At 41.8% G+C, this 26,624-nt stretch overlaps 3 protein-coding genes across 4 annotated transcripts in view; 1 reads left to right on the top strand and 2 right to left on the bottom strand.

Annotated features, from left to right (window-relative positions):
- Positions 1 to 1,553: 1,553 nt before the first annotated feature.
- On the bottom strand, positions 1,554 to 13,156 carry pcca (propionyl-CoA carboxylase subunit alpha). Its single transcript, XM_044135781.1, has 23 exons — positions 13,033 to 13,156; positions 12,034 to 12,111; positions 11,569 to 11,616; positions 11,107 to 11,175; positions 10,832 to 10,945; positions 10,650 to 10,703; positions 9,342 to 9,473; positions 8,897 to 8,933; positions 7,889 to 7,967; positions 7,664 to 7,766; positions 6,863 to 6,957; positions 6,078 to 6,228; positions 5,705 to 5,848; positions 5,289 to 5,363; positions 4,890 to 4,958; positions 4,730 to 4,805; positions 4,448 to 4,661; positions 3,951 to 4,053; positions 3,141 to 3,239; positions 2,933 to 2,986; positions 2,235 to 2,375; positions 1,856 to 1,933; positions 1,554 to 1,748 (listed from the first exon to the last, which is right to left on the bottom strand). Exons 1-23 carry the CDS (start codon positions 13,084 to 13,086, stop codon positions 1,680 to 1,682), a joined length of 2,136 nt encoding a protein of 711 aa, XP_043991716.1. The 5' UTR covers positions 13,087 to 13,156; the 3' UTR covers positions 1,554 to 1,679.
- Positions 13,157 to 13,907: 751 nt separating this feature from the next.
- Positions 13,908 to 23,896, bottom strand: LOC122842162 (zinc finger protein ZIC 4-like). The gene is made up of 2 exons (XM_044135782.1): positions 23,162 to 23,896; positions 13,908 to 18,585 (listed from the first exon to the last, which is right to left on the bottom strand). Exons 1-2 carry the CDS (start codon positions 23,682 to 23,684, stop codon positions 17,963 to 17,965), a joined length of 1,146 nt encoding a protein of 381 aa, XP_043991717.1. The 5' UTR covers positions 23,685 to 23,896; the 3' UTR covers positions 13,908 to 17,962.
- Positions 23,897 to 26,022: 2,126 nt separating this feature from the next.
- vps8 (VPS8 subunit of CORVET complex) overlaps positions 26,023 to 26,624 on the top strand; it is a 29,279-nt gene continuing 28,677 nt past the window's right edge. For both annotated transcript variants that reach the window (XM_044135780.1, XM_044135779.1), the window contains exon 1: positions 26,023 to 26,170. In XM_044135780.1, coding sequence (XP_043991715.1) covers positions 26,099 to 26,170 — 72 coding nt within the window. In that variant the 5' untranslated portion in view covers positions 26,023 to 26,098. The remainder of the gene's footprint in view (positions 26,171 to 26,624) is intronic.

Genomic DNA, 26,624 nt, shown 5'->3' with positions numbered 1-26,624 from the left:
GTCTGAGTTCTTTCTGATGTCCTGAACCTGAACGCAACATGGAAGCAGCGCAAAAACACAATCCTACCAAGTTAGTTTCCTCTTATTTCAAGATATTTTGCACTAGAAACTAAACCAAAATAACTTACAAGTAACTTTTAAGTGAGACAGTGGAGCTTATTTTAAACCAGTAATTTCTTAATATTATGAAAACATAATTGGTGGATTATTTCACCACCATGGGGAAAAAATATCTTGTTGCAAGTGAAATAATTTTCCAATGGAAACAGTTACTTTTTTTTTTATCAATATGAAGCGATCATTGATTTATAACTGGCTGCACAGTGGCGCACTTGGTAGTGCTGTTGCCTTGGGTTGAAATCCCAGCCCCAGGGTCTTTCTGCATGTTCTCCCTGTACATGGTGGGTTCTCTCCAGGTACTCTGGCTAAATCCTCCAAAAACATGACTGTCAGGTTAGCTGGTCTTTCTGAATTCTCCTTAGGTTGTGAGTGTGTGTGAATGGTTGTGTGTCCTGTCTGTCTGTGTTGCCCTGCGGTGGACTGGCGACCTGTCCAGGGTGACCCCACCTCTTGCCCGAAACGTTCACTGGAGATAGACACCAGCAGCCCTGATTACCCCACTAGGGATAACCGTGTAATGGATGGATATTGACTTAAAACAGACTTCTATATCTTGCTGAAATTATACTTGTTTTGTCTTATTTCAACTCTTCTAAAATATTTGCACAAGAAACCTGACCAAAATACTTGTTTTTGATTGTTTTGCACTACAGAGAATTTCTTTCCGAAGTAATGTTTCATTCAGTTCACTTTATGTAAAATTTAACACCAATTCACAATAAATAGTTATCTCAACCTGTTAAACGAGTCTGACAGCTAAAGACAAATTGGTCCAAATTTAATTCAGATAAATTCAGTTCATTCTTCTGATACAGCTAATAGAGTTTAACCCAAAACTTGACGTAAAAGGAACCTCTAAATGTTTTCCAAATGTACATTAGAAAAGTGTGAAGTGTGCTTATATCCTGGCCTTTTGTGTTTGTTCTTGTGTTCAAGGTGAGTGAATTTATCTGAAGGGTGTGTATTCCCAAACATTATATAAATAACATTTATATTATCTGAATTAATCATTCAGATAATACGTTTAATTCAGAAAATCATTAAAACAGCCTGTTTTAATGAACAGAATGAGTCCAATTTTTATATCATCACCTCTACAAACTCTGCTGTTTCTGGAAGTCATGTGACCTTTTGACCCCTGCAGGTTTCTGGTTCTTAGCTCCTCCCACTCCAGGCTCATCATGAGAACAGGAGGTGTTTAGGTTCACAATAAATAAATTTATCACAATAAGCAATTAATTATATAATCACATAATAAATTAAGATGAGCTCAATAATTTTTATCCTTTAGTTTCATTTGTTTTTTTGAAGGGTTGGGAAACACAGAATGCTTATATTTAAAATAAATATGTTTTAATCGCCATATGCTTTAATTCATATATTATGATTTGAATCAATACTACTGGTGATTAAAAAATGACATTTGTTCAGAATGTAAGTAAAGAGACTTTAATAAAATCTACCAAAAGCAACAGAAAAATGAACAGCTGATACAGGTTAGTGTCCAACATTGCCCCCTGCTGGTGGACCATGGAAGTGTTGATGAGGCCACACGTGTCTCATTCCAGCTCCACCAGCAGGTCTCCTTCCCCCACCGTCTCTCCGGCGTTACAGTGGACACTCTTCACCTGCGGGCAGAGAGGAGCGGCTGATCAAAGGCTCTCCTGCTTTAATTCAGATTCCTGAAACCAACGGACAAGCTTAGCAAAACACCATGGTGCGTTGCTATGGTTACCTTTGCTAGCCTGGCAGCTGTTAAACTGTTTTGCATCTTCATGGCTTCAATCACACAGATCTCCTGACCCTCTGCAACCTACAGAGGGAGCATCCATTAATGCCTGACCGCAGCCTCGTCTGTAAAGTGGATCGGCGCGACGCCGAGTCCCTACATTAGATGAGTATTTCTAAAAATGAAAATAACACTGAACATGTTTTCACATTAATGTAACTTGGCAGTAAACAGATTAAAAACTGCTTGGGTTTGATAGATAAAAAAAACATCTATCTTGAAGTTTCTACTTATTTCGTCCTCTGGAGTTTAGAGGGCCGTATTAATACTTGTGGCGTGCCGGATTTGGCCCCGGGCCATTAGTTTGACACATTAGAGCCGTTACCGTGTCTCCAGGCTTGACAGACACGGCCACCACTGTTCCTGGCATGGGAGAGCGCAGGATGCTGCTGGTGTCCTCTGACACCTTCTCTGGCATGTAGGAGTCCAGCTCTGCTGCCCGCTGGGACAGAAACCTGAGCTTAAACTGAAAACACAAAACACACACACACACCTGAACACACCCACGTGGTTACCAAGCCACACACAAGCCTGTTCACTGGCTCAAACTTTACACATGTGCTAAACTTAGAAACCATTATAAATATTTCCATTAGGACTGGTGATGTCATGCGATTAATCTAAAAGGTTTATCGCGGTATTATTACGTAATACAGATTAATTGTATTCCCTGTTTTGACCCGAAAGCCTTTCCCCCATGGAGAGTAAAAAGATTTTTAGGACTCTGTCCTAAAAATGTTCTTTAGCATTTTTAGGACAACATGCATTTTTACATTTCAATTTTACAGAGTTAAGTACAGTGATTAATCATTAATCGCAGTGCCACTGTGTGACTAAATCTGATTAGGCTCTTTAATCGATTGACAGCAATAATTTCCATCCACCCATCTTGTAGTGAAGCCACATCATTTCCTAGTTTCTCCGGCTCATTCTGGGGAATTCCTCCAGAATCTCCTCCTGTCAGGCATCGTGTGTGTTTTCAGAAATGACATCACAAAGCTTCCTGCTAGCATGCAGTCTTACCAGTGTGCCCATGTACTGCAGAACTATGGTTCCGGAAGCGTCTCTGGACAGACACTACAACACACACACACACACACGCACACACACACACACACACACGCACACACACACACACACACACACACACACACACACACCAAATGTCAGCTGAGAAATGGCGTCACATACAACCAGCTTCAGTGCGGTGAAAACAACCTGGAGGCGTCACCTGGAGCATCCTGTCTGCACCGTTAACAGAGACTGGCAGCAGGGGGGAGGCCAGGTTCCACTGCCCACACACCTCCACCGTCCCTCCATCAGCCTTCACCTGTAAGGTCAGAGGCCACATGTACCAGAACCAATCACCTTTTTTTTAACATGCAAACGGAGCGGAGTTACATATTAGCAAAGATGCACCAATCTGATATCAATATCTGTATTAGTCCCGATATTGAAAAAAAATCTAGATCAGGTATTGTGAGAATGTGCCCGATCCATAAAAGAATCGTCTTTTCAGTCTAATTCTATGCTTCGTGTTCTGAGCGACATCATGCTTTATGATTTATTAAACATGATGTTCAGAACTCCTAATTGCACTTTCTGAATCATTTGAAAGGTTCGTTGCAGCTTTTACCAGTTAAAAGTTTATTATTTATTTTACATTGGCTGCTACACTCCTAATTACCTGACTGAGCAAAGTTGTGTTATTTTTACACATTTGACTAAACTTGGGAAGCTTTTGGTGTATTTAAGGTCCTGTACTGGGGCAGAGTTATCAAATACATTTCTAACTTATTAGGTTAATGCAGTTTTTTTTTTTTTTTTTTACTAAACCTCAGATGTCAGTATCAGAAGTGGATCGATGCATTCCTAGATTTTATTTGTATAGAGTATTTGAAATCCTGAGTATTGTCAATTTGATGTTTCTTCTTCTGTGGGCACCAAACTCCAGAAAACTAGTCAGAACATCCACCAGTTAGACTAAGATAACTAGCATCACACATGAACGCAGTTTCTGCCTTCTCTATCCAGTACTTACAGTGAAAACATCGCCTGACTTGGTGATGTCCACCTGGTGGCGCTCTCCCCCCAGCTCCACACTCAGCTCCCAGCAGCTGCACTCCACAGGAGCCGAGGATACCCTGCAACATGCCACAACTGAATTATGAATACATCTCATGTATCCATCACTGATATAATTTTTAATAACTTAGTGTGTGTACAAGCTTATTTGTGAGATTTTAATTTTTTTTAACTTAATTTAAACACCACAATTCTAGAATTGTGGTGTTTATTTACATTAGCAGAATATAAAAGATTTGCGCACATCTGTAATGGAAACGTCTGCTGTTAAATGTTGAGAGGGGCAGAAAACACTAAAACCACTTCTGTACAAAACAATGGCATAAAAAAAACTGTTTGTTGATTCAGTTTCACATTTCCAGCTCACAGGTTCTCTCTGGTTCTGATTCAAGTGTAAACCCAGAAACCCAGGTCAGACAGCAGCTAGCATGTAGCATGTGTAGCCATGGTTACCTGAGCGGACCCAGGATGTTACGTGAGCGGAGCTGAGCGGTGATGTACAGAGCTGCCGCTGAGGCCAGCAGCTCCCTGCGGCTCTCTGCATCCAGCTGGTGACCTTTGAACCCGTCAGGGTAGACCTCAGGCAGGAAGTTTGTGCTGATGTCACCGGAGATGAACCGAGGGTGGGTGATGATCTCCCTCAGCAGAGGGATGTTGTGGGTTACACCTGAGCACACCAGACCAGAGGTGTTTAGTGGAGCAGACCGGCCCAGATGCTGATGCTGCCAACTCTACCTCTGATCACGTAGTGGTCCAGAGCGTCCTCCATCCTGGACAGAGCCTCGGCTCGGGTCGACCCGTAGGTGACCAGCTGAAGACACAGAACGGATCAGTTACTGCTCCGCTCCAGAAGATCACTCAGAGGCTATGTGTGTGTTGCTCCAATATCCGTCACCTTGGAGATCATAGGATCATAGTAGATACTGATGTCACTTCCTTCCTCAATGCCGCTGTCCACCCGGACCTGGTGGAGAACAGAGCCGGTTACTCAACGCTCTCACTGAGGAACCAGGAAGTCACAGAGACAGAGGGTCGTCTAGGTAACAAGGAAGTCACAGAGACAGAGGGTCGTCTAGGTAACAAGGAAGTCACAGAGACAGAGGGTCGTCTAGGTAACAAGGAAGTCACAGAGACAGAGGGTCGTCCTGGTAACAAGGAAGTCACAGAGACAGAGGGTCGTCCTGGTAACAAGGAAGTCACAGAGACAGAGGGTCGTCCTGGTAACAAGGAAGTCACAGAGACAGAGGGTCGTCCTGGTAACCTGGAAGTCACCCTGACAACAACAGAAACTTACGTTGCTGAGGTCGAGAGGCTCCTGGTACTCAGACAGTCGTCCAATAGAAGGAAGACCAAAGGACTTGTAGGGGTCCTACAGGAAAACAGGCAGTAAGATGAACAGCTGCTCACCCAGCAGAGCTCAGCACTAGTCCAGTGACTTCAACCAGCAAACTGCAAACTAACAGAGTGGATTCATACACTTGTCACTGATCTTATGTATAAAAAGTCTTTATTGCATTTTGGTCTCATGTGTATTTGTTAAACGTCCAGAAACCCAGGATTCAGTTATCCTGAATCAAGAGAAACAGAGAACAACTGACTGGAGATTTGGTTTGATTTCTTTTTTTATTGATAAAGGATATAGTTAGTGGCTATAAGAGCCAATCAGCAGCCAGTTCTGTGATGACCTCAGAGGTCCAGAGTGTCACTGACCTCTGCATAAACACGGCTTTCTATGGCCCAGCCGTTGATGGGGATGTCTTTCTGCTGGTGCTGCAGCCGGTAACCCTTGGCGACCCGGATCATCTGCTCCACCAGGTCCAGACCCGTGATGCACTCAGTAATCGGATGCTCCACCTGAGGTTAAAGATCAAACAGAGGAAATATCAAGACAACAGGATAGTAGTCGGTAAACATTCATTTTAATATTGTCCCAGAATAACTGAACCACAGGTTAAACCACTAACAAAGTGTTTCCTCTCAATCATTGATCCTCCTTGTTTTTATGTCTGTGGAGCTCCAACCAGAAGCATTACAAGAGCAGACAGAGTGGGGAGCTCCTCCCACTGAACCGGAGAGGACTTACCTGGAGTCGTGTGTTCATTTCCAGGAAGTAGAAGTTTTTCTGGGAGTCCACCAAGAACTCCACGGTTCCAGCAGAGGAATACTTCACAGCCTTGGCCAGCTGCACCGCCTGCTCCCCCATGGCCCGTCGCGTGTCTGGGTCCAGGAAGGTACTGGAGCGGGGAGAAGGACCCGCAGCTTAGGATCAGTTCAGTCATTCAGATTTTATACATATTTAGGATTTAATGTTAGGATGTCTTCTGAGGAGGTCCAGAAGCACATCGTTGTTCTGCTCTTCCAAACCTCAGTCTGGCTGTTTTTGCTTTTTTAAAAAAATTTTTTTTTGTTGTTTTGTTAAAATTCAGCTCTGGAAAAAATGAAGAGCCTGCTGCATTGAACTCCACTAAAACCTCCTGGTTCTTCCTCCAAATATTGATTTCTGAACTCTTCCTGAGTTCAAACATAAGTATTGTTCTAACTAAATGAATATGAACTTGTATTCTTTGCATTATTTAAGGTCTGAAAGCACTGCATCTTTTTCATTCTCATTTTCTGCATATTTTTTCTGCCTCCCATCCAGCTGGGAGTGCTGCCATGTTCAGGTTACACAGCAAAAGCCAAAAACACAAAACACACTGCACATGTCAGGTCTTCTGGCTGGAAATGATAGACTGCAAAAGAGCTGGAGGGATAGAAAGCTGAAGATCCACACAGAAAAATCCAGTGGTTCCTAAATTCTGTTTAACTCCAGAACCTGGTGTGAAACAGAACCAGCAGTCCTGGACCCGATGACAGAGGCCCACTGACCTGGGAGCCTCCTCCACCACCTTCTGGTTCCTCCTCTGGATGGAGCACTCCCTCTCATTCAGCCACAGGGCATTACCATGCTTATCAGCCAGCACCTGCAACACACACACACACACACACACACACACACACACACGTTTTGCGTATTGAACCCATCATGACCTTTCCAAGCAGTAGGCCATCACAGGTCAACCTGTAGACATCTGAGACTAGGGTTGCGCCGATCCCCTTTTTTCACTTCCGATACCAAAATCGATACATGAGGTTTGGCATTATACATACATTATATTTTACATTATAAAAACGCACCAAGCATAGAATTAGACTGAATAGATGTGATCTGATGCATTGGGCACATTGTCATGATACCTGATCTAGAATTGCTTTCAAGTTGGGGACCGACACAGATATTAATATCAGATCAGTGCATCTCTATCTAAGACACAGCGCTCTATAGGCAACAAACAGAACATTTACAACAACAATGACTTCTATCTAAATACAACTAGCTGCAGATTGAAAGAAGAGGATTTAAAAGTGTTTATTTCTAGATCAGAAATAAACACTTTAATTCTATTAAAGTGTTCACACACCCTGACGTCCAGCTGTTAGACGTCCTCATAGTTCAGGTGCAAAACCAAAAGATCCACAACCGTGCATACCATGAATATACCATGACTATATAGCAGGCAGGCATAACTGACATGAATAGAAGAAAACGAAAAAATGAAACCTGTCCAGGTGACAACTCTTATTTTCACCTGATCACTACTGAACTATGGGAGAGGAATGGCTGCCTACCTGGATCTCTATGTGTCTAGGGTTGTCTATGTACTTCTCAATCAGCAGCCTGTCGTCCCCAAAGCTGGACGCTGCCTCCTGGGATGAGAAACGGAAACCCTCCCTGTGAGGCACAACGTGCAGCACATCCATAAGTAATTCTAACAACTGCTCATAGCTAAAGTTGGCTTGTATTAAGCAGCAGTGTGTTTGTTGCCGCCGTGCGAGGCGTTCACAGGGCCGTACCGCGTCTCCTCATCGTTCCAGGCTATCCTCATTCCCTTCCCTCCTCCTCCAGCCGACGCCTTGATCATCACAGGGTAGCCTGGGAACAAAACACGGCAGAACCTGGAACAACGTCCACCGTTCCACTCTCTTTACTCACAGCTACAGGACATGAAATGTTATGAACTAGTAAATCCCGATTCCAGGCTCTAGAGTGGTGTCTGTGCCACTGCCTGACTGAAAGAGCGCACAGTCTCACTCTGAGGACCAGACCACAAACAAACCAACTAAACAGAGGCTGAGGAATGAGTCTATATCAGTCAGAACTGATATGAAACTCTTATTATTAGTTAGAACTAAATGAACTAAAGGGTGAATTAATTTGACTCCTGTGTAAACAGATGTTGTCTTTCATGTTCTAAAGTCACATTTCAACAAAGGTTGTTGTCCATTTCACAGGACTGTCCACAACCCTGAGCTTTATGTCTGAAGACACTAGATATCTAAGCTGATTTTTGATCAGCCTGGAGTTTCGGCTCCAACATTCCTAGATGGGATTTGCAACTTTGGATTGTTCTACAGACTTGACACCCGTCTCCTGTTCCACTAACTCCAGACGTGAGCAGAAGAAGTTTGAAGGAGGGGTGTCCACAGTGTGGCAAGACAGCCATTTGTGGCCTTTGAAAGGATTTTGTTTGGGACCAGATCATAAGTCAAGAATGCTTAACAATTTGTCCAACAAAATAGACAACAAATGATAATCCAAGAAATTTGGAGGTTATTGTTCAAAGCCCTTTTTATGTTTTGGATCTTTAATTATATGCAAATTTCATAAAAGTTTTGCAGATAAAACTTGAAAATAAAAAAGAATCACAAGCTCAGTTTTACATGTTTTATTGAATGAATTTTGCCAATAGTCAAAATTTTTGGGTTTTGGACCCTGGGGCAAAAGATTGGACACCACTGGTTTAAGGAGAGAACCAGAGTCCGATCACGACGAGTCGCTCAGTGAGAGCAGGGAAGACTCACCGATTTCCTGAGCGATCTTCACAGCTTCCTCTGCAGTCTGTGGAGTAGAGAGAGGTGGGCTTTGGTTAGCAAAGAGAAATCAAGGTCAAGGTTCACCTGCAGCTGCAGGTAGAGTTCTGACCCGGTCCAGCTTGACCTGAGGGTTCTGATCCATTAACCCAGATTTGCTAAGAGGAAAATCTGCCAACAACAGCAGGCAGAGCAGACATATGCCTCATCTGGACAAATACATTGATTTTATATAGTATCAATATTAAATGATGATAAAAACATTAGATATAGTGCTGAGTTTTTAAACAACCTGTTTAACAATGAAGTTGTTGAGAAATAAAGATCAAATGCCTGGATGGATGATGAATGCCTTCCTGCTGGACTCTGCTCATCGTCTTTAGTTTGAGCCTTTTTCACTAACAGATGCAGACTGAAGTCATCAGTGACCTCCTACCTTGACAACTCCATCAAATCCTGGGATAGTGTTGACCTTGGCAGCCTTGGCAATCAGCTTGCTCTCAATTTTATCCCCCATTGCTTGTATCGCATGAGTGTCTGGACCGATGAATGTTACACCTTCTGCAGCCTAGCAACAACAGGAAAGAAAAACAAATATTTCACAATAGAAAACTACTGAGAGCACATAGTGAAAAAAATAGCATCACCTAAATCACCCAATGTATTCTGAAACATCATCCCTTCCTGTGTCAGCAGCAATCCTACTGAGTTCAGTCATGTGTCTGCAGAGTAACGAGCAGAGGACTGAGGAGTCTTGTGTGTTTTATATTTTAGAAAATGGACAATGGAGACACCGACTGTGCAGCCAGAGTGTGTGTGATTTGGCTTCTAACTAGTTCTTCTCACTTTGGGTCTCCATGCGCTCATCCATTCTGAACATCCAGTAGCAGCCTGGATGAGGATTAGTGGATTTCCCTTTATTTTTCTTAAAGGAAAATCCACTAACTCTTACCTGTACATAACTACTCTAGTCTGAATCTTAGCACATGCTACTATAAAATGTTTTTTTTTTTTTTTTCATTTTTATAGGAAACACAATGCAAGTAAATGTTAAAAATTCAACAATGTGCAGAAGTAACTTCGGCTGTGCTTTTCATGAAAGAAATGGTATGTGGTGTCTAGGAACACAGTGCCATTTTATAGCACAATCAAGTAAGCTGTTATCAAAATGCTACATATATCAAATATGACTTTAAAGAAATTTTACTTCCTGATCTAACACCTTGAAATTGGGTGTCTACCTCTTTAAGAAGCTCCTGCTCTTTCTGAAAGTCCACCTTCAAGAAGTCTTCACAACATGGCTTTTCTATAAACCATTAAAAACATTTTTACTAGCGTTGCACTGAGAAGTAGCACGTGTTTGCTAATTGCTGCTGGCTAGTCTGAAGGAGCTGAGCAGGGTAGAGCTGCTTTCTGAGGAGGAAGCTGGGAAGCTTGGAAGCCTGAAGATGGGGCAAGGTCCAAACAGGCCCAGCTGAGTGGTTGCCATGGAGATTAAAGAATTTCTCAAACATGCATGAAAGAATCACAGTAACACTCCAACTACGGTTTCGATGAGGGAAAGTCACAACAAGATGACAAAAAGCTCAACAAAGTTGATTTTACATGATACGGACACTTTAACCACAGCCTCTTTGTGCATCTAAGTAAGAACAAATTGAACCAGAGAATTTTCCCTAGATTGGAAAAAACTGAAAGTTTTTCCAAAGGCACCACAAGATGAATCTCTGTGACTGGAACTCACCAGGCGCTTTGCAAATTCCTTGTTCTCAGAGAGAAATCCATACCCAGGATGAACCTTAAAAAGGAAAAAAAAAAATACTGTTTAACATTCAGATTCAGAATGATCATTTAGCCTGAGCTTAGTTTAAACTCTATGGGCAACACCCATAAGCTCAGGAAAATCTGAAGACATGAAAAGCTCACTGCTTGTGCTCCAGTTTGCCTGATGGCCTCCATGATGGCCTCCATGTTCAGGTAGCTCTTCCCAGTAGGAGCAGGGCCAACACACACAGCTTCGTCAGCCATTTTTACATGAACCTGGACAGAAACACGAACAAATCACAAAAACCACGTCATCATCTGTCAGGACAGATGTTTGGCTTGCAGCGTCTGAACCAAAACCGAGAGCCACTGATGCTGCTGCTGCTGCTGATGATGATGATGATGACACAGACACACAGAGAGAGAGGAACACTCACAGCACTGGAGTCTACATCACTGTGAACAGCTACAGTCTGGATGCCCATCTTCTTACACGTCTTCATCACCTGGAGAAAAACAACACATGTCTAAACCAGCAAATAGGAAATCTACACACACCAGGGGTATTTAGTAGCTTTGCTAATTTATCTTCCAAATAGTATTTGCCCATCACACATTTGAAAATTGCTCTTATAATCCACATTAGAAAGATATGATAATAAAGATTAAACATTTCATTTTAACACTAAGACGCTGTCAACAGAATACAATCTTCTTCCTCTTGTGCTCATCTTAGCCTGATTCAAAGTAAAGTTGAGCATAATAATTTCTTCATTTCTACACTTTCCGCGATTAACCTGGATGTTGTAAAGCATATTATGGGATGCCCGTGTCAGTAAAATGTAACCAAGCATGACAGAGAAAGCAGACTAAACGTTAAAGCCTATTGTCTCTCTCACCCTGCAGGCTATTTCTCCTCTGTTGGCGATGAGGATCTTCTCAAAGGTCTGGAGAAGAAAAGCAGCAGGTCAGTAAATGAACACAGCTAATCTGGGGTCACTTGAACGCAACTTTAACCCTTCGCTGCACCTCAGCTTCCTGTCTCCCTGTAGAAACAGGGAATTCACAGCTCTATTATCAGTAGCTCTACGTAAAAGCAACCAATACATGAATGAGTATCAGCAGAACTATTACTGCATGTCGCAACTGAACACAGCAAAAAGCAAATTCTTCTGGGCTTCTGGGTGACTATGTCACGGTGGAGAATATGGTGGGGTGTGTAAACCTTGGGCTAAGAAAGCTCTGCTCCACATTTGAACATCATAATCCATGTCTTTGTATTGAGAATAAAAACCAAAAACACTGAAGAGTTTCTCTCATGTGCTGTCAGAGTGGAACAGAGCAGAGGAAGAATTCCTGCTCACCTTCTCATTGGGGCTGGTGGCGGTGGAGTACTGAGGCCTGTGGGTTCCTGCACAGCACCAGGCCTGGCATGGAGCAGACTGCAACACACACAGACACGAGGGTTCTGGTTAGAGTGGGTTCCCAGATGATGAAACCCTTCTGCCTCACAGAACAGCCCTCCCTGACGATTCCCCCACTCGGCTCCTTCAGACTAGTATGCAGCAATTAGCAAACATCTGCTGAGTTCATTATACAAAGCTGGTAAAAAATGTTTTTGAAGGACTGATAGAGGAGGAATGTACTGATGGCTTCCTGAAAGTGGAGTTTCAGAAAGAGAGAGAGTTTTTAAAGAGACACAAGGCCTTTAAGACACCCAACATGTTCTTGAGAACAGTTATGGAGATTCAGTAAACATACTCCATAACTGGAATATGTTTTATTTCCCATTTTCTTAGTACTGAACCTGGAAATGGCAGGATGTCATTACACACTTAAAGTTCATTAAAATATTTTCAAACCCAACATGTGGTAGCTTGCTACTGATAACTTTCCAAGATAAAACTTGGTAGATTTCAGGAAATCATTTTAAAATAACTGGTGTGCTCAGCTTTCTTTCCCACCAGACCTGTGTATGTTTCCTACTGCTCTCCCCTGTTTCAGCCAGCTGTGGACCAGATGAGGTGCATCCTCTACTAAAACTCGCTTTCCTGCATAGTAATAAAAGCTGATTATCTCAACAGAAAGAAGGACGCGGTTCACACTGAATCAAATGAAGCTGTCTTCAAGTTTCAGTTCAGGTTTTCTGCATTGATTCTTTTGCCTGATTTACAAACTTTTTTTTTTTTATCTAAGCTTTATTCTCGAACAGGCAGGGTTGCTCTGTAAAACCAGCTCCACACACAGTTGAAAGCGTTAAATCTTTGTGACGGAGCAGCCCGCTGCGTTTATCCAGGTGCTGACTTCCGGTCGGACTGAGCCTCCACACTGACCCTGTCACAGTCACTGAGTGGAAAACTCACCTTCACGGCAAACAGCAGCCTGTCCAGGAACACTGCCTGTCTGCACACCGCCATGTTGCCCAGGTTTCTCTTCTTCTCTGAGCTTTCTCAGAACCTGCATTACCGCCCCCTCCTGGACTGAGCTGCGAAGTGTTCAAACCCGTCCCTCCATCGGCTGTACCCGCTCAGCCTTGGGGAGGAAAGTCAGGAGCACGGCAAGTGACAGCCAGGTGAAATTAAACTTGACATTCGCTAGCTTTTGTTTGTTTGTTCAGGTGAATGATTCTGCACACTCTGTTCGATAAACTAAATAAATATAATATGGGAATAGTTTAAGTAAATAATCATGGTATCATTTTTTTTTTAGGTAAAAAAACGGCATTTTTTTTAACAAGGTGTGAACACTTTTGAGGATCAATGTATCTGTTGGTGAAGAAACAGATACACTGAAAGAAAATAGAACAGAACTAAACAGCCAGACTGAGTTGCTGGCCACATACAAGCGTAGACTTCACTGATTTTGAAATTACCTCGTTTTTCATCGCTAGTGGATCGTTTTCCTTTGCTTCAATCTACAATCTTTGTTTCAACTTGTTATGGACCAAGTTCCAGCTTGTGAATGTAGACTTCTATCTGAATAAATATTTGTGCTGCAAAAACATCAGTGACTTAAAGTCAGACAATAGCGAGTGGGCATTTTCAAGATATGAGGACGGTAGACTTCTTTTGTCTTGGCCTTTAGCTGCAAAATAATCTAACTAATAAGACCCATCTACAGCAGAGAAGATACTGACTGCTCATAATGTCTACATGGAACCTTGCTTCAAAATCCCAGACAGACCTTTCAATACATCAAGATGTTAACAGTGGTAGTCTCGAAATAAACTTAACTTCAGTGTTTTCTGCTTGAATTTATTTCAAAGTGAATGTGCTGAGAATGATAATAAAGGACAGAGAAGAATATCACCAGAGACTGTCTTTGTTTCACTCGTGTTTGTTACCTTTGTCCATTTTCAAGAAGAGCTGCAAAACATCTGCAACGTCATCAGGGCCAGGGCTGACCAAGTCACTCCGGATGCTATCCATCTAAATACAGAACAAACCTCTCCAGTCTACCATTAAAAAAAAATGCATACATAGGCTGAATCCAGGAGCCATTTAAGAAAACAGAAGACATTAACATAAAAAAAGACAATAAATGTTTATAAAATAAAAACATTTGTCAGCAACAGGATTCAACTTTTTAAAGTCCAATTGTTTGTCTTTATTCTATTTCTTTCATTTTTTTTGTCGTACAATGACTGGAGTTGAGAGTGGTCTAATGATCGGAAGGATTGTTCTATACGGCAGGTTCACTTCGCTGGAATTTACCCATCATTCATTTCAGCCACTTCCTTAACTTTAGCAACACATTTACTGGGGACAGAAGAGCCAGTCCCATGAACATCTGACTGCCTGAGCAGGAACATCTCAGATAAAACAAGAAAGCGTCTGAAAACTGAGAAAGAAACTCTGGTAGGTCCGAGCCATAATCCCAGTTCAGTCTGGGAAACATATGGAAGTGCTAGTCTGTAACATCAACACATCCAGTCGGTTCTAAATGCCAAGCTGAGCGTTTGAAACATTATACTCTTTGGAGCAACATGGAGGTACAATTCCTGGAGGATACTTGATCCAAAACTACTGATATGACCCAAAGCCAGAGGTTGGACAGCTTAAAGTTTGGCTTTGGGAAACAGAACTCAGAACATGAAATGATACTGTTATTGTTAATGGCACATATTTTTCTACAGAAATGATGGAATCCCTCAATATTGTGAACATTGTTCCACCTCTAACAGCTTGACTTTTAGGAGGAATTGAATCCAAGGAATGGATCAAATTGGATTAAGAGCATTGAGTTGATCTGCCTTCCTGGATGGATTATCATCCTCTGAAAACTGACTTCATCATCTCCAAACGTCCTCTACGTTTGATTGGTAGAATGAACAAAGGGTCCAAAACGTTGAGATCCTCCTGTGCATTTATTGCATTGGTTAGTGCATTTACTGGAATCTGTCCTGTTCCTTTAGGGACCCCCCATCACCAGTAACTGGAAATATACTTCTTTTCTTAAGGCAGTTATTGTTTCATTAGGACAAGATACCAAACAAATGTTCTAGCTTTTTTTTTTTTTCAGAGCAGATTCAGGACTCAACAATCAATTCTTTTCATCTTCAACTGCCGCATATTAAAAATATTTCACTGCAATACTGTTGCTTAAACATTGTTGCTTGTTTGGCGATTTATGACAGAGAAGGTTTGTGAGGAAACAATTTGTTAAAGTTATGCTTTTAACCCAAAGTCCTTACAGCTCTGACTACCTCCCAAGATTGATCAGTAATGGATCAACTTTGACCCCCTCAACTGTGCATCAACAACACCATCAGATGATGGTGAGATGTAGAAGACACATGTGTATAGATCACAGATTCAAGGTGAGATCCAAAATTAGACTGTTCTTATCTATGAATCCCACTTACTTCAGTTAATTTACCACTGTTTACTTCCCCAACACCGACTTTTGTTTCTCATCACTTGTCCTTTTATTTCTTCTGTTGTACCTGGTTTCATTCCAAGGCATATTACTTTGAGTTTTCTTTCCAGATGTTTTAATTTTCAACCTTTATAACCTTCATATCTGGTTTGTCCTGAGTCCAAATGTTAGACTGAGAGTATTAGGAATTATTTCAGCTGTTATTATTATTAATCCCAGCTGCTATATTTAGCTATTTCAGCTTTGATTTTCTGAGGACATGTTTTTTTGTGAATCAACCAGGAACATGATGACTCCTCAGGTTGATATGCAGACTCATTTTCAGAGTTCGGTCTGCACTGGTATTTTTGTAGAACAGCAAATAAAAGGATGACTCTACATTTTTTCTACAACATTGAGGGATTCCTTGATTTTATTTCATAATCTGATGGGGGTTTTTTTCTTTTCGTTTTGCTACCAAGTAAAATTAAGTGAACGTCCTCCAGGAGAAGTAAGTGCACTCATTTCGCTAGAAGTTAAGTTGGAGCAACAGAAAGTAAATAGACCCCTGGCCACTCACAATTAAGAATGACCACACTTCCACATATAGAAAATTAATATCTCTCCACCAGTTCATTATTCCTTCTACTTTATCTAATGCAGTCACCTGTGTGTTAGATTGGTGGCCATTTTGGAAATCCTGAGCTGTAAACTGGAACGTGACCAGACACAGATCGCTGAGCCACTGGTAGGACCTGAAGATTGGATTTTCTGAAGTGAAGTTTTGTGGAGGTACTGTCAAAAATATTTGGTTTTATTTTTTTACGAAAATGTCATTTGACCATGAGCTTCTTGGAAATACACCTTGCGAGTGATGAAAGGCTAACAACTGGTTAGCTTAAGTTAGCCATTTAGAACAACTCAAACTGATCATGTGGGCGAATCAGAGGGATGTAGCACCATGTTAGTGAATAACTTGGTGTTTTTCACTAACAGTTTGTACCTTTAAGGAAAAAAAAATGTTTGTTTACATATTTGTTAAAACTGTCACTATGTCATTACAGCATAATATGAGACAGATAATCTGCAAAAAAGTCAATACCCTACACCTCCTCCCGGAGCTGTTAATGTTCTCTGAAGAAATGCATTCCTCTGACCAAAAACAGATCAATCAGAGCCAGGAGGAGGGTCTAACTGCTGTCAATCATCTTCATGTACTCGCTGCTCAATGTGCTATTGGCAGAGAAACAACTTACTGTTACAGAAAAAACGTTTATCTGCCGTCATCTGTGGCCATGCTAACTAGCCTTAGCATTCACAGCAGGATCTGCTATCAGGAAGAAGCTACAGCCGAGCAAAGAGCAAAGAGGGAGTGAGGGGCGGGGTTAAGCAGCAACACAAGGAGGATGATTGACAGCACTAAGACCCGCCTCCTGACTGAGTGGTTGTATCTAGAAAGCACTGAGAGAGGGCAGAAGAGCTCAAGTTTTGTGTCTCATAACAAACTGTCATGTTACAGTGAAACGTTTCAACAAAAGTTACATACTGCAGCTTTAACAGACAATACATTTAGCGCAGAACAACATCCGTGTTCTTATGCAGCATTACCTTGGATGTCGACTCCATCAATATGCCTGATTTGCTGTAACTTATCAAGCTGTTCAAGCCGAGAGCTAAAGAAAGTTATTAATTCTGTTAAAAGATGATGTGCTGATGTCCTTTTCTGACAAGCTCATGTCGATGTTGAATTTTTCTACTACAGGAAAGGGAATTTGTACTGAATGCATTGAATTCTTAGGCAAACTGCAGCCACACCACTTGCCACAGTGTAGTAGTGCTCAGAGTAACACTTTGACCAGGTTTCCACTCATTCTTTGTTACTAAAGGCCTCAGTTTGCTTCAAACAAAGTGCTCGTCGACTCTTCTAACATGTCGAAGAAATCCCAGCTGGCAGCAGGACCAGCTGGTTCCAACTATTATAGCAAACAAACCAAACCTCTACCAGCTTGTTTGAAGAATACCAAACCCTCGACAGCTCTGACAGCCCTGCACTTTGTAAGCCGGCTGTTTGAACACGCCGAGCCGCCTGTTGGCTTGTTTCATCGTGTCGCTTTAGCCCTTGAAACTGCTTCACACAACACAGCCCTTAGACTGGTTCTGAAGTTCAGACACCCTGTTCAAATAGTTCTAGGAAGCAACATCCTTGGGTACTCTTGATTTAACAAAACCACTGTATTAGCTGTAAAACTTTGTTTCAGAATCTCATGGTGACCTTTCTGCCGTTGCTTTGGACGCCACATTCGTCCACATATCTCAGAGATGGGTTGTTTAGTGAAACAATAACTGTCTTGATGTTTGATGAAAGTCTTGGCCAGGAGCCACTGATGAAGGAGCAAATAGCTGCTTGTTCTGTCTGAAGCAACCATCGCCCGCGCCCTACGTGACGTAGTCGTCCTCGTCGCTGCGTTCTGTCTTGATGTGGTCTGGGTGAAGAAGTGGAAAGTGTGGCGCTGTAGTCCTCGTGCAAACGTACCACTCCTTAATGTTTGACAGCTGAGTTAAGGCCGGGTTCACCGAGCGCTGGCTCCGCCGGGGGGTCCTGGAGCTCTGCTGCTTCTGGCTCAGCTGACTCTTGAGGCTCGACAGAGAGAGATCCAGAGGCATGGCCACCGGGGACGAACTCCGCAGCAACACCTTACCGCTTACGTCGTTGCTAGGGCTGAGATCTAACTGGTGAGTGGTCAACAGTGGGAAATGAGAACTCCTGTTGGCAAGCGACGAAGTGAAGTGGTTCATTTTCAGGTCGAGGGGTTCGAGGACAGGCTGCTGGAGGTGGTGATGGCCAAAGCTGTACAAGTCCTGGTGGTCAGAGGTAGGCGACGACTTGACGTGGATCTTCATGTGCTTGCGCAGGGAGCTGGGGTGGGTGTAAGACTTGGTGCAGCCCAGAGCCTTGCAGTCGTAGGGCTTTGAAGCGGTGTGGACCTGCGAGTGCTTCTTCCTGTCGCTGCTGTTAGCGAAGCGCCTCTCACAAAACTCACACTGGAATGGCTTCTCACCTGCAAAACAAACATAAGATCTCAGATGCAAGTATGTATTTGTATTTATATTTCTTGCTCATGATATGACTGGGACACAATAAACATCTGGAGATCATTGTTGGAAAACAAGACACTGAAAGGGCTGCACAGTGTAGCATTGAATAGCAGTAGCTGCGTTTCCCTTAGAAATGGGCGCAAAACTTTGTCGATATTCCGTCAATGTTGAAAAAACATAATTTTGCAATTGCTGTGTTTCCATTAAAGAAGACATGATATGTTAAATTGCGCAAATACATGGTGATACGTAAATAGGTAGTGTTCTGTTCTTTGACAATGTATTGTTACATACTTCATCTAAGTATTCATTCCTGGGTCACTTTGACTTTACTATTGTTATATTATTCATTATACAAGCACTAAGACTTTATTATTGTTCTGGGTAGAAGATATGCAAAACACATTCACTCCTGGGTCACTCTGACTTTATTATGCAAAACAAAAACTCGGTTGTATAATGTGTTTGCCCATGGCGTGACCAGGTTACGTACTGACCGCATGGGCAGGGGATGAAAGGGAGCGGCTATTCATTGATTGGTTGGGTGCCTCGTCTAAGACGTGGATAAAAATGAGAGATTCTTAAGAGTCTTTTAGAGTCGGCTGCAGGTTGCGTACGAACGCTCAGCTAACGTGGGTGCCACTTTGCCCGGATCGTTGAGCTCTCCGATCCTTGTGTCACGGTAAGAGATGAAACTGAAACTGTTTGCACCACGTTGTAAGTGTGATTGATTGTGTTTTGACTGTTTTACTTTGGCGGAATTAAAACGACACATTTATTCTAGCAGTTACAGTCTCTGAGTCTTTCTTTGTTGCCGATCTTCCCCGAACCTGTATAAATTTCACACAACAGTTTTGGCGTTACGAACAGGATTTGGGGAGACTGTAAAAAAGACATTTAGATGAAAAAGTAAGAAAAATGAGAAATCAGATAAGGAGGAAGAGATTGTGCTGGGCTGGGAGCAGGCACATCGCAAAGAGACAGCACTGTGTTTGTGCGATGGAGGAGGACGGCCAGAGCCGTGGGAGGGTCCGCTGGCAGACGGAGAACCTCTGGAATTGCTTGAAGTTTTAAATAAAATAGATGTCAACCGTAACAGAAGGACGGCGGAGTCTGCGTAAAACTGAAAAATCCGTAACAAAGTGTGTGTATGAGTGTGAGAGTACTTGGAGGAATTGAAATACCATTGGGTATTTGTCCTCATACCAAACGGCAGGAGTGTAAACGGTGAACCTCTTGTGGATGCATGTAGGCAAGAATTCCTCACCTGAAAAGGTTGAAGAGGGAATTACCACAACAGGGGATTGATCACCGTCCTGCTAAGAATTTATCCAGTCTTTTAGAGTCCACCCTATGTGTTTTTAAGACTGGAACGAAATTGACTAAATTGTTCAAAAATAAATAAATAAATTGGTAGAACTACAGGATGAAATTTTTTTTTCTTTTGAAAAGAGAAGGAAATTAAAGAAAAAGCCAAGAAAATGAGAAAATAGAGGATTGTGAAAATAATGTATTAGCAAATAAATAGCTGACTGAATGAAAAACTAACTATAAATAAATATAGGTCAGAGTAGATAAATATTATAAGGGAAAAACTATCTGAAAGCTGGAACAAAAAGTCAAAGAGGAAAACAAGGAACAGACAGGAATGTGAAACAAAAAGAGGGGAATAGGAATGTTTCATATAAAATAAAAGGAAAAAATAAATAAACAATAAATAATGAAAGGAGATAATGAAACTAATAGTTTATGGTTTGCAGGAATTAATAAACTGAGTAAGAGAATGAAAGGATGATTTGAAAATGATAAAATTAGAATGATAATTGTGTTTAAGGTTCATGGCAGTTTGAAAGAATTTAATGATTGAAAATAGGAAAAGATCTTAGAGAGAAACAACTAAGATTGCTTTGCATGATCCTAAGGATGTTTATGAAATATGAGTAATAATTATATAGAATTGAGAACTAAAATATTAGATAAGAATGTTAATTAGCCCTTTCTAGGCTGAGAAGATAGTAGAAAAATAGAATAAATTACAAATGAGTTACAGTGGGAGCATTTTATTGGAATAAAGATAAAACAGGGAAGGTGAAGAATCGTTCAAGGGCACCAATTGAGGGAGTCGCCAGTAAAGGCTGGAAAGAGGTGTGATAAGCTCACAGGAGAGAAGTGTCCAATGTGAAGAACGTCAACAGTGAAATGTGAAACAGTGAAACAGTTAAATTTTGACCCCCCTGTTGTCCTCAGGTCAAAATGACCCGCCACTGTGTTAAAACTCCCCAAAGATCCACTAAATGTTATTTTAGGACAACAGGAGGGTTTTAAAGCAGACTGAAGCTTATTATGGTGTTCCGGTTCAAGTTCAAACTGATAATGGGACTCACTTCACAGGGAAGGTGGTTAAAGATTGGGCGGCAGACAAACATCCGGAGTGGATATGTCATATCCCTTACCATCCACAGGCCGCTGGGTTGATGGAACGGATGAATGGATTGTTGAAAGAGTCACTCCGAAAGATGAGTGATGAACATGACTTAACTAATTGGAAGCCAAATCTACTGCAAGTGGTGGCCCAATTGAATAACAGACCAATCGCACCAGGGGTGACACCATTAAACCGAATGATCACTGTTCATAGCACTCCGGATAAAGAGCCAATCAAAATGTGGAGAATTGATGAAAGAGCAGAACTCCCCATTAGGGCTACCCCAGGCTCAGCAGGCCTGGACTTAAGGACACTGGTTAGGTATCAGTGTCACTGTCTGTGACACTGATACCTAACCAGATTCAGGTGGTTAAAACATGGTCACTAGCTGTGTTTTCGTTGTGTATATGATTGCACAATTAATGATTTCCAAAATAAATTCACTCACTCGAAATTTTGAAAAACAAAAAAAGACTCTTGTGTCTTTGATAAAAAGCTTCGGCTCTAAAATGAGGAGGGTTTTTTTGGCCATACTGAAATTGGTTTATTATGCAAAACTTTTTTCACATCACACAAGTCACATGATCAACAACCGGATGTTGCCACTGGCGCAAACCATGAAGAAGAGGATGACAGGAAGTGGTTTGAGGATGATAGTGCGACATGCCTTTTAATGACTTGTCACGTGAACAAGCTTTTCACGTCTGATTTTAATTTAATTTCTTATTTAATGGAAACACTGGAATTGAAAAATAGTTTTTTTTGTTATTTTTTTCTGCTTTTACCTTAGCAGAATTTAGACAAAGATTTGCGCACATTAGTGAAGGAAACACAGCAACAATGAATCAAAGTGAAGGTGTTGCTCTTTTAGCTTCAGTCATACTGAGACAGGATCCCAGTGGATCCGCTAGATCACAACTCTAAAACCTGCAGCTCTGGACCGTTGAGCTATTTAATATTTCATACTAAACACGAAATATTGACCTGTTATTACTTGGGTTCTATGACCTCATGAAAAAACATTGCCACCCCCCACAAGCCGACTTCATGCAGAAAAACCCAAGGCTGGGTTTTGAACCCAGAACCATCATGCTGCAAAGCAACGTTACCAACTGCCCCACAGTGACAATTTTAACAAATATAAACACACACACACACACATATATATATTATAAAAGTTTGCATACTGCAGTTTTAATGATGACAAAGACTATTTATGTTCAAAAGTCTCTCTGTGCAGGTCTGCAGGAAGCTCTGTCTCAGTTTATCTGCTTTAACGATGAATTTAACAACAATAACCTGGTGGAACTGCTTCAGGCCAAACATCCAGACTCCATTCATCACCTGGTTCTGCTCCCTGGCTGAACACTGGGATTTTTAAATATCCTGGTCACATATGATTTTAATGCTTATTATTGAAAATAATATTAACAATTGTTAGATATTTTTATGTAAATTATTTCAAACCTAAAATAATGTTTTGGGTCACACGCACACACACACCGGGCAGGAAAACAAAACTCTGCTCATGCAGCTGTATTATAATGATGTCACCTCTGTGTCATAATAATGTTCCCTCTTAAAAACAGTTATGGCTGAGTAATAAACACACTGGTTCAGAAAGAGATGTCGGTTCAGAGGACAGTTTCTAGGCTTGATGGTCCAACTAAATCTGTGTGTTTCACTGACTGTTCACCACGCACACACAGCTACTGCAGATAATTCAAAGAGGCAAAATTGGAGTAAAAATCCATCTAGACTAAAAGTCAGATTTCACTTTAACCCCATCTGACCTCCTCCTCAGCAGCCTGCTGGGTGTTAATCCCTCACCCTGCATGACTCCTCAAACCCGGGCTCCAGCAGGAACCGAGGAGGCGGTGGAGGGAAGGGTGTCCACAAAAGGGACTCAGCCTTTAGAGACATGGAGGGTGGGGGGGATCCCTGCAGACTGAGAGCTATCTTTATTAACCTCACATTGTGTCTGTGTGTGTCAGGAAGCCGCTGTCTGTACGGATGACACGGATTTAACTCCCCCACAGCCCCCGTTGCCCCGCCGCCGGCCGGCCAGCCAGCGGTGTCACCCCGTGAACAGACCCAGAAGCAGCAGAGCTTACCCGTGTGCGTGCGCGTGTGGATCTTAAGGTTCTCGGAGCGTGCGAACATCTTGCCGCAGTTGGGAAACGCGCACGAGAAGGGCTTCTCCCCCGTGTGCACGCGGATGTGGTTGATGAGTTTGTATTTGGCTTTGAACGCCTTCCCGCCGCGCAGACACTCGTCCCACATGCAGACGTGACTGAGGCTCTCGAGCCCCGCCGCGACGTGCTCGCTGGTGACGTGGTCCACGAGCTCGGGCATGGAGCTGAAAGTTTGCTCGCAGACGGACGTCGCCGTCCGCCCGAGCCTCGGCTTCGAAGAAGTTCGCTCAGTCCATTTGCACACCAGCTCGGTTTTCACGGTGGGGCCTTTGGAGAAATCCAACAGGCCGTCCATCCCACCCCCGGCTGGAGTGTCAGCACAGGCGGAGACATTCGTGGCTTTCGCTTGGGGTGGGGAGACGATGCTCGAAGCCCCGGAGTTGTTGTTCCCCAAAGGAGAGACGAGGCCATTGTGCCTGGCCACCACGGCCATCCGCTTCATGCTCCTCTCCGCTCCCCAAATACACTCCTCCTTTTTCCTAAAATGACTAAATTATAAATGACAATGCGCTTATTGCGCTCCTGTTTTCTCCCGGCGGTGTAGTTTCACCCACAGCGCATGCGGCAGCGTCTTTACCCCCCGCTGTTCGACGTTAGATCCCGAGAGTCAAGCCTCCATGCTTCTATTTACTGTGAATGGAGGTGAACGGATTGGAAGGAATGGAGCAGGCTGCGGTCCAAACCAGCGGAGGGGCGTCCTTGTCTCCTTTCCTCGCCCCCTCCGGTCCCACTTTTCTTTCTTCCTAACATTCCCAGAGAGTTAAAATTCAACCTTTGTTATTTCTAACTAGTTGCTTGAACGTAAACACAGATGCACAAGAACTAAACATTAAAATGTTATATTGCAGGAATCCAGATCTTTATATGACTATAGACTTATTGAGTAAGTCTAGTATTCAATAAATTGGAAGTCTCGGTGAGTCTCGTTCTCCAGATTAAAAAGACCTTTTGAAAATAACGTTTAATCGGTTATTAAGCCCCACTCCCCCCACCCATTTATTTATTTGTTTATTCATTTATTTTTACAAAACCCACATTTTTGTTTTTAAAAGTAGTTTTTATTGGCCTGATTGAATATTCTAAACTTAAATGATCACAATTAACAGAAACAAAGGTTTTCAAACAACCATCTCAGTGTAATTAATGTATTTTATGTTTAATTTAGTGATACTTCCTGAAATGAATGGACTTTTCAATAATATTCTGATTTATTGAATGTGTCTGTAATCTTTTTTTTTCTTTTTAGAAATTTGTGGCAAAGGATGTGACAAAAATCACACACTCTCACTTAGAGATTTATTTATTTTGCCTTGTTTCTATTTATTTATTTATTTCAAAGGAACAAATGCAGTAATAGCTGCTTCATGCTACAAAGTACAGGTTTTTAGTCAAGGCTTATGTGCAGCCAGCTGTCCCAGGCTGGAATCATTAATTCCTCTAATCTACATGCTTTTGCTCTATGGGAGCCAGAGAAGATGAAATTGTCGTAGGCTTGGTGCCTGTTTGCTGGCTAGTTTTTTTAATTTTTTTATTTGAATTTAACTTTGTGTTTTAGTTAATACTTGCTTTTTGGAGTTGTGGAGTCCTTCATAAGACATAGGTTCTGTCTGGTTGAAATCTCCTGTTTGCTGTATCTTTAATGTTTCCTGAGGTGTTGTTCCTTTAACTGATCTCTGGCTTCTCATTGGTTTCCCTCTCAGCTATACAGTTAATCAGCCTGTTTCACATCCAGTAATCACTCTTCCGAGTACTGATGCGCTCCAGTTTCATTTAGTAGGTGTCAGATTATCTTGCTACTCATGGTAACTCTGTTGTTGTCGCATCGACCTCCCAGAACACTGAGGTCTTCTGGTTTTGGTCTACTCAGCACTGCCGGAACCAGAACCAAACATAGAGAGGCACCTTTCTGTTTTTATTGCTCCACAAATCTGGAACACACTTCCAGAAAACTGCAAAACAGCCAAAACCTTGAGTACTTTTTAAATGGAGGCTAAAACCCCACCATCATAGATGCCTTTGATTAGTAGTAACTGGCACATTGATCAAGATATTTAATGTACATATGTTTGATAATGAAGGTATTTGATAAAAAAAAAATGTTTATTGATGTTTCATAACTTTGTGAACTGCCTTGTTGCTGAAATGTACTAACTTGACTTGACAAGTTAGCAGTTCTTGTTATAGTTTCATACATTTCATTAAATGATTGATTAATTGATTTGGGTTGTTTTTTCTTTCACCTGATTTTGTAATTATTTTATTTCTATTAATTGTTGTCATTTTGGCCTTTAAGATACCAAAATTTCTACATAGCTCTATGTTTTGATTCATCTGATGATGTAATTTTTAAATATTAAATGATTGATGTGCTGATCAGTTCCTCAGTACTTAAGTCGCCTTTTTAGCAAACACTTTTTTTTTGAAAGATTACTTTTTACTTTTACTTGAGTAAAAATATGTTGAAGCAGTGCTAGTTTTGGGTAGTCTACCCACCTCTGTTACTTTTGCTACATCATGGCATAGACCCTGAGCCTCTTTGACATTGACTTTCTGCCTGAAACTGAAAGAGAGAATAGATAAAGACGTTTTGCAGGACATGAAAGTGGAGCATAATTTTCAAGAATCTTTTCTATTCATAAAATGGAAAAATGTTCTGGTTCGCTGTCCCAAAAGCAGACTGATTTTTACTTCCCGAAAAGTATCACACTGACCAATCCACTAGATGGCGGTAATGTACCAGTAAATGAGTTTGTCATGCCCGAACTCCGAACAGAATCAACAGTATCCTGTACCGTAGAAGAAGAAGATGCTTACAGAGGACTTCCTGGATGCTCGTTTGTGGATGTAAACAGAGAAATGTCGCAGTCTCCAGACAGCAGGAGCCTTTTATCCGCTTCTTCCCAGCTCAACCTGATGGAAGTAGAGTCGGTGAGGGAACTTCTTCCTGTCCGCTTTAATTAGGAACATAAAACCCGAAGAATGCCACTTATCTCTCTACATGGTGTTTGATAGAAGAGAATCAAAGAATTAACCGTTTGTTTGTTTATATTGACTTTATATATTGATTATATTGAACAGTCCTAGAAACTGAACCACTATGCAGTCCAGCCACGTGGAATATATAATAATATTAAAGTAATATTGAAGCTCCGTAGCTTCAGTGAGTGCAGAAAGTTGGAACAAATATTTCCTTCTTTCGTCTGTCATTCTTTCCCACTTTGGACTCTTAGATCCATAAATTGCTTACTGAAGAAAAAAATTAGCACAAAGTCAGGGACCTAAGAGAATTTACGGTCGAGTTTAGATAGAATTAGATCCAAACAAACCAGAAGCACAAATAGTGCAAATAATTTAACTTGCAAGGAGCTGGCATGAGACACCA

Source organism: Gambusia affinis, linkage group LG13 (genome assembly GCF_019740435.1).
Source record: "Gambusia affinis linkage group LG13, SWU_Gaff_1.0, whole genome shotgun sequence".
NCBI classification, from domain to species: Eukaryota; Metazoa; Chordata; class Actinopteri; order Cyprinodontiformes; family Poeciliidae; genus Gambusia; species Gambusia affinis.
This window is presented reverse-complemented; position numbering and strand designations above follow the sequence as displayed.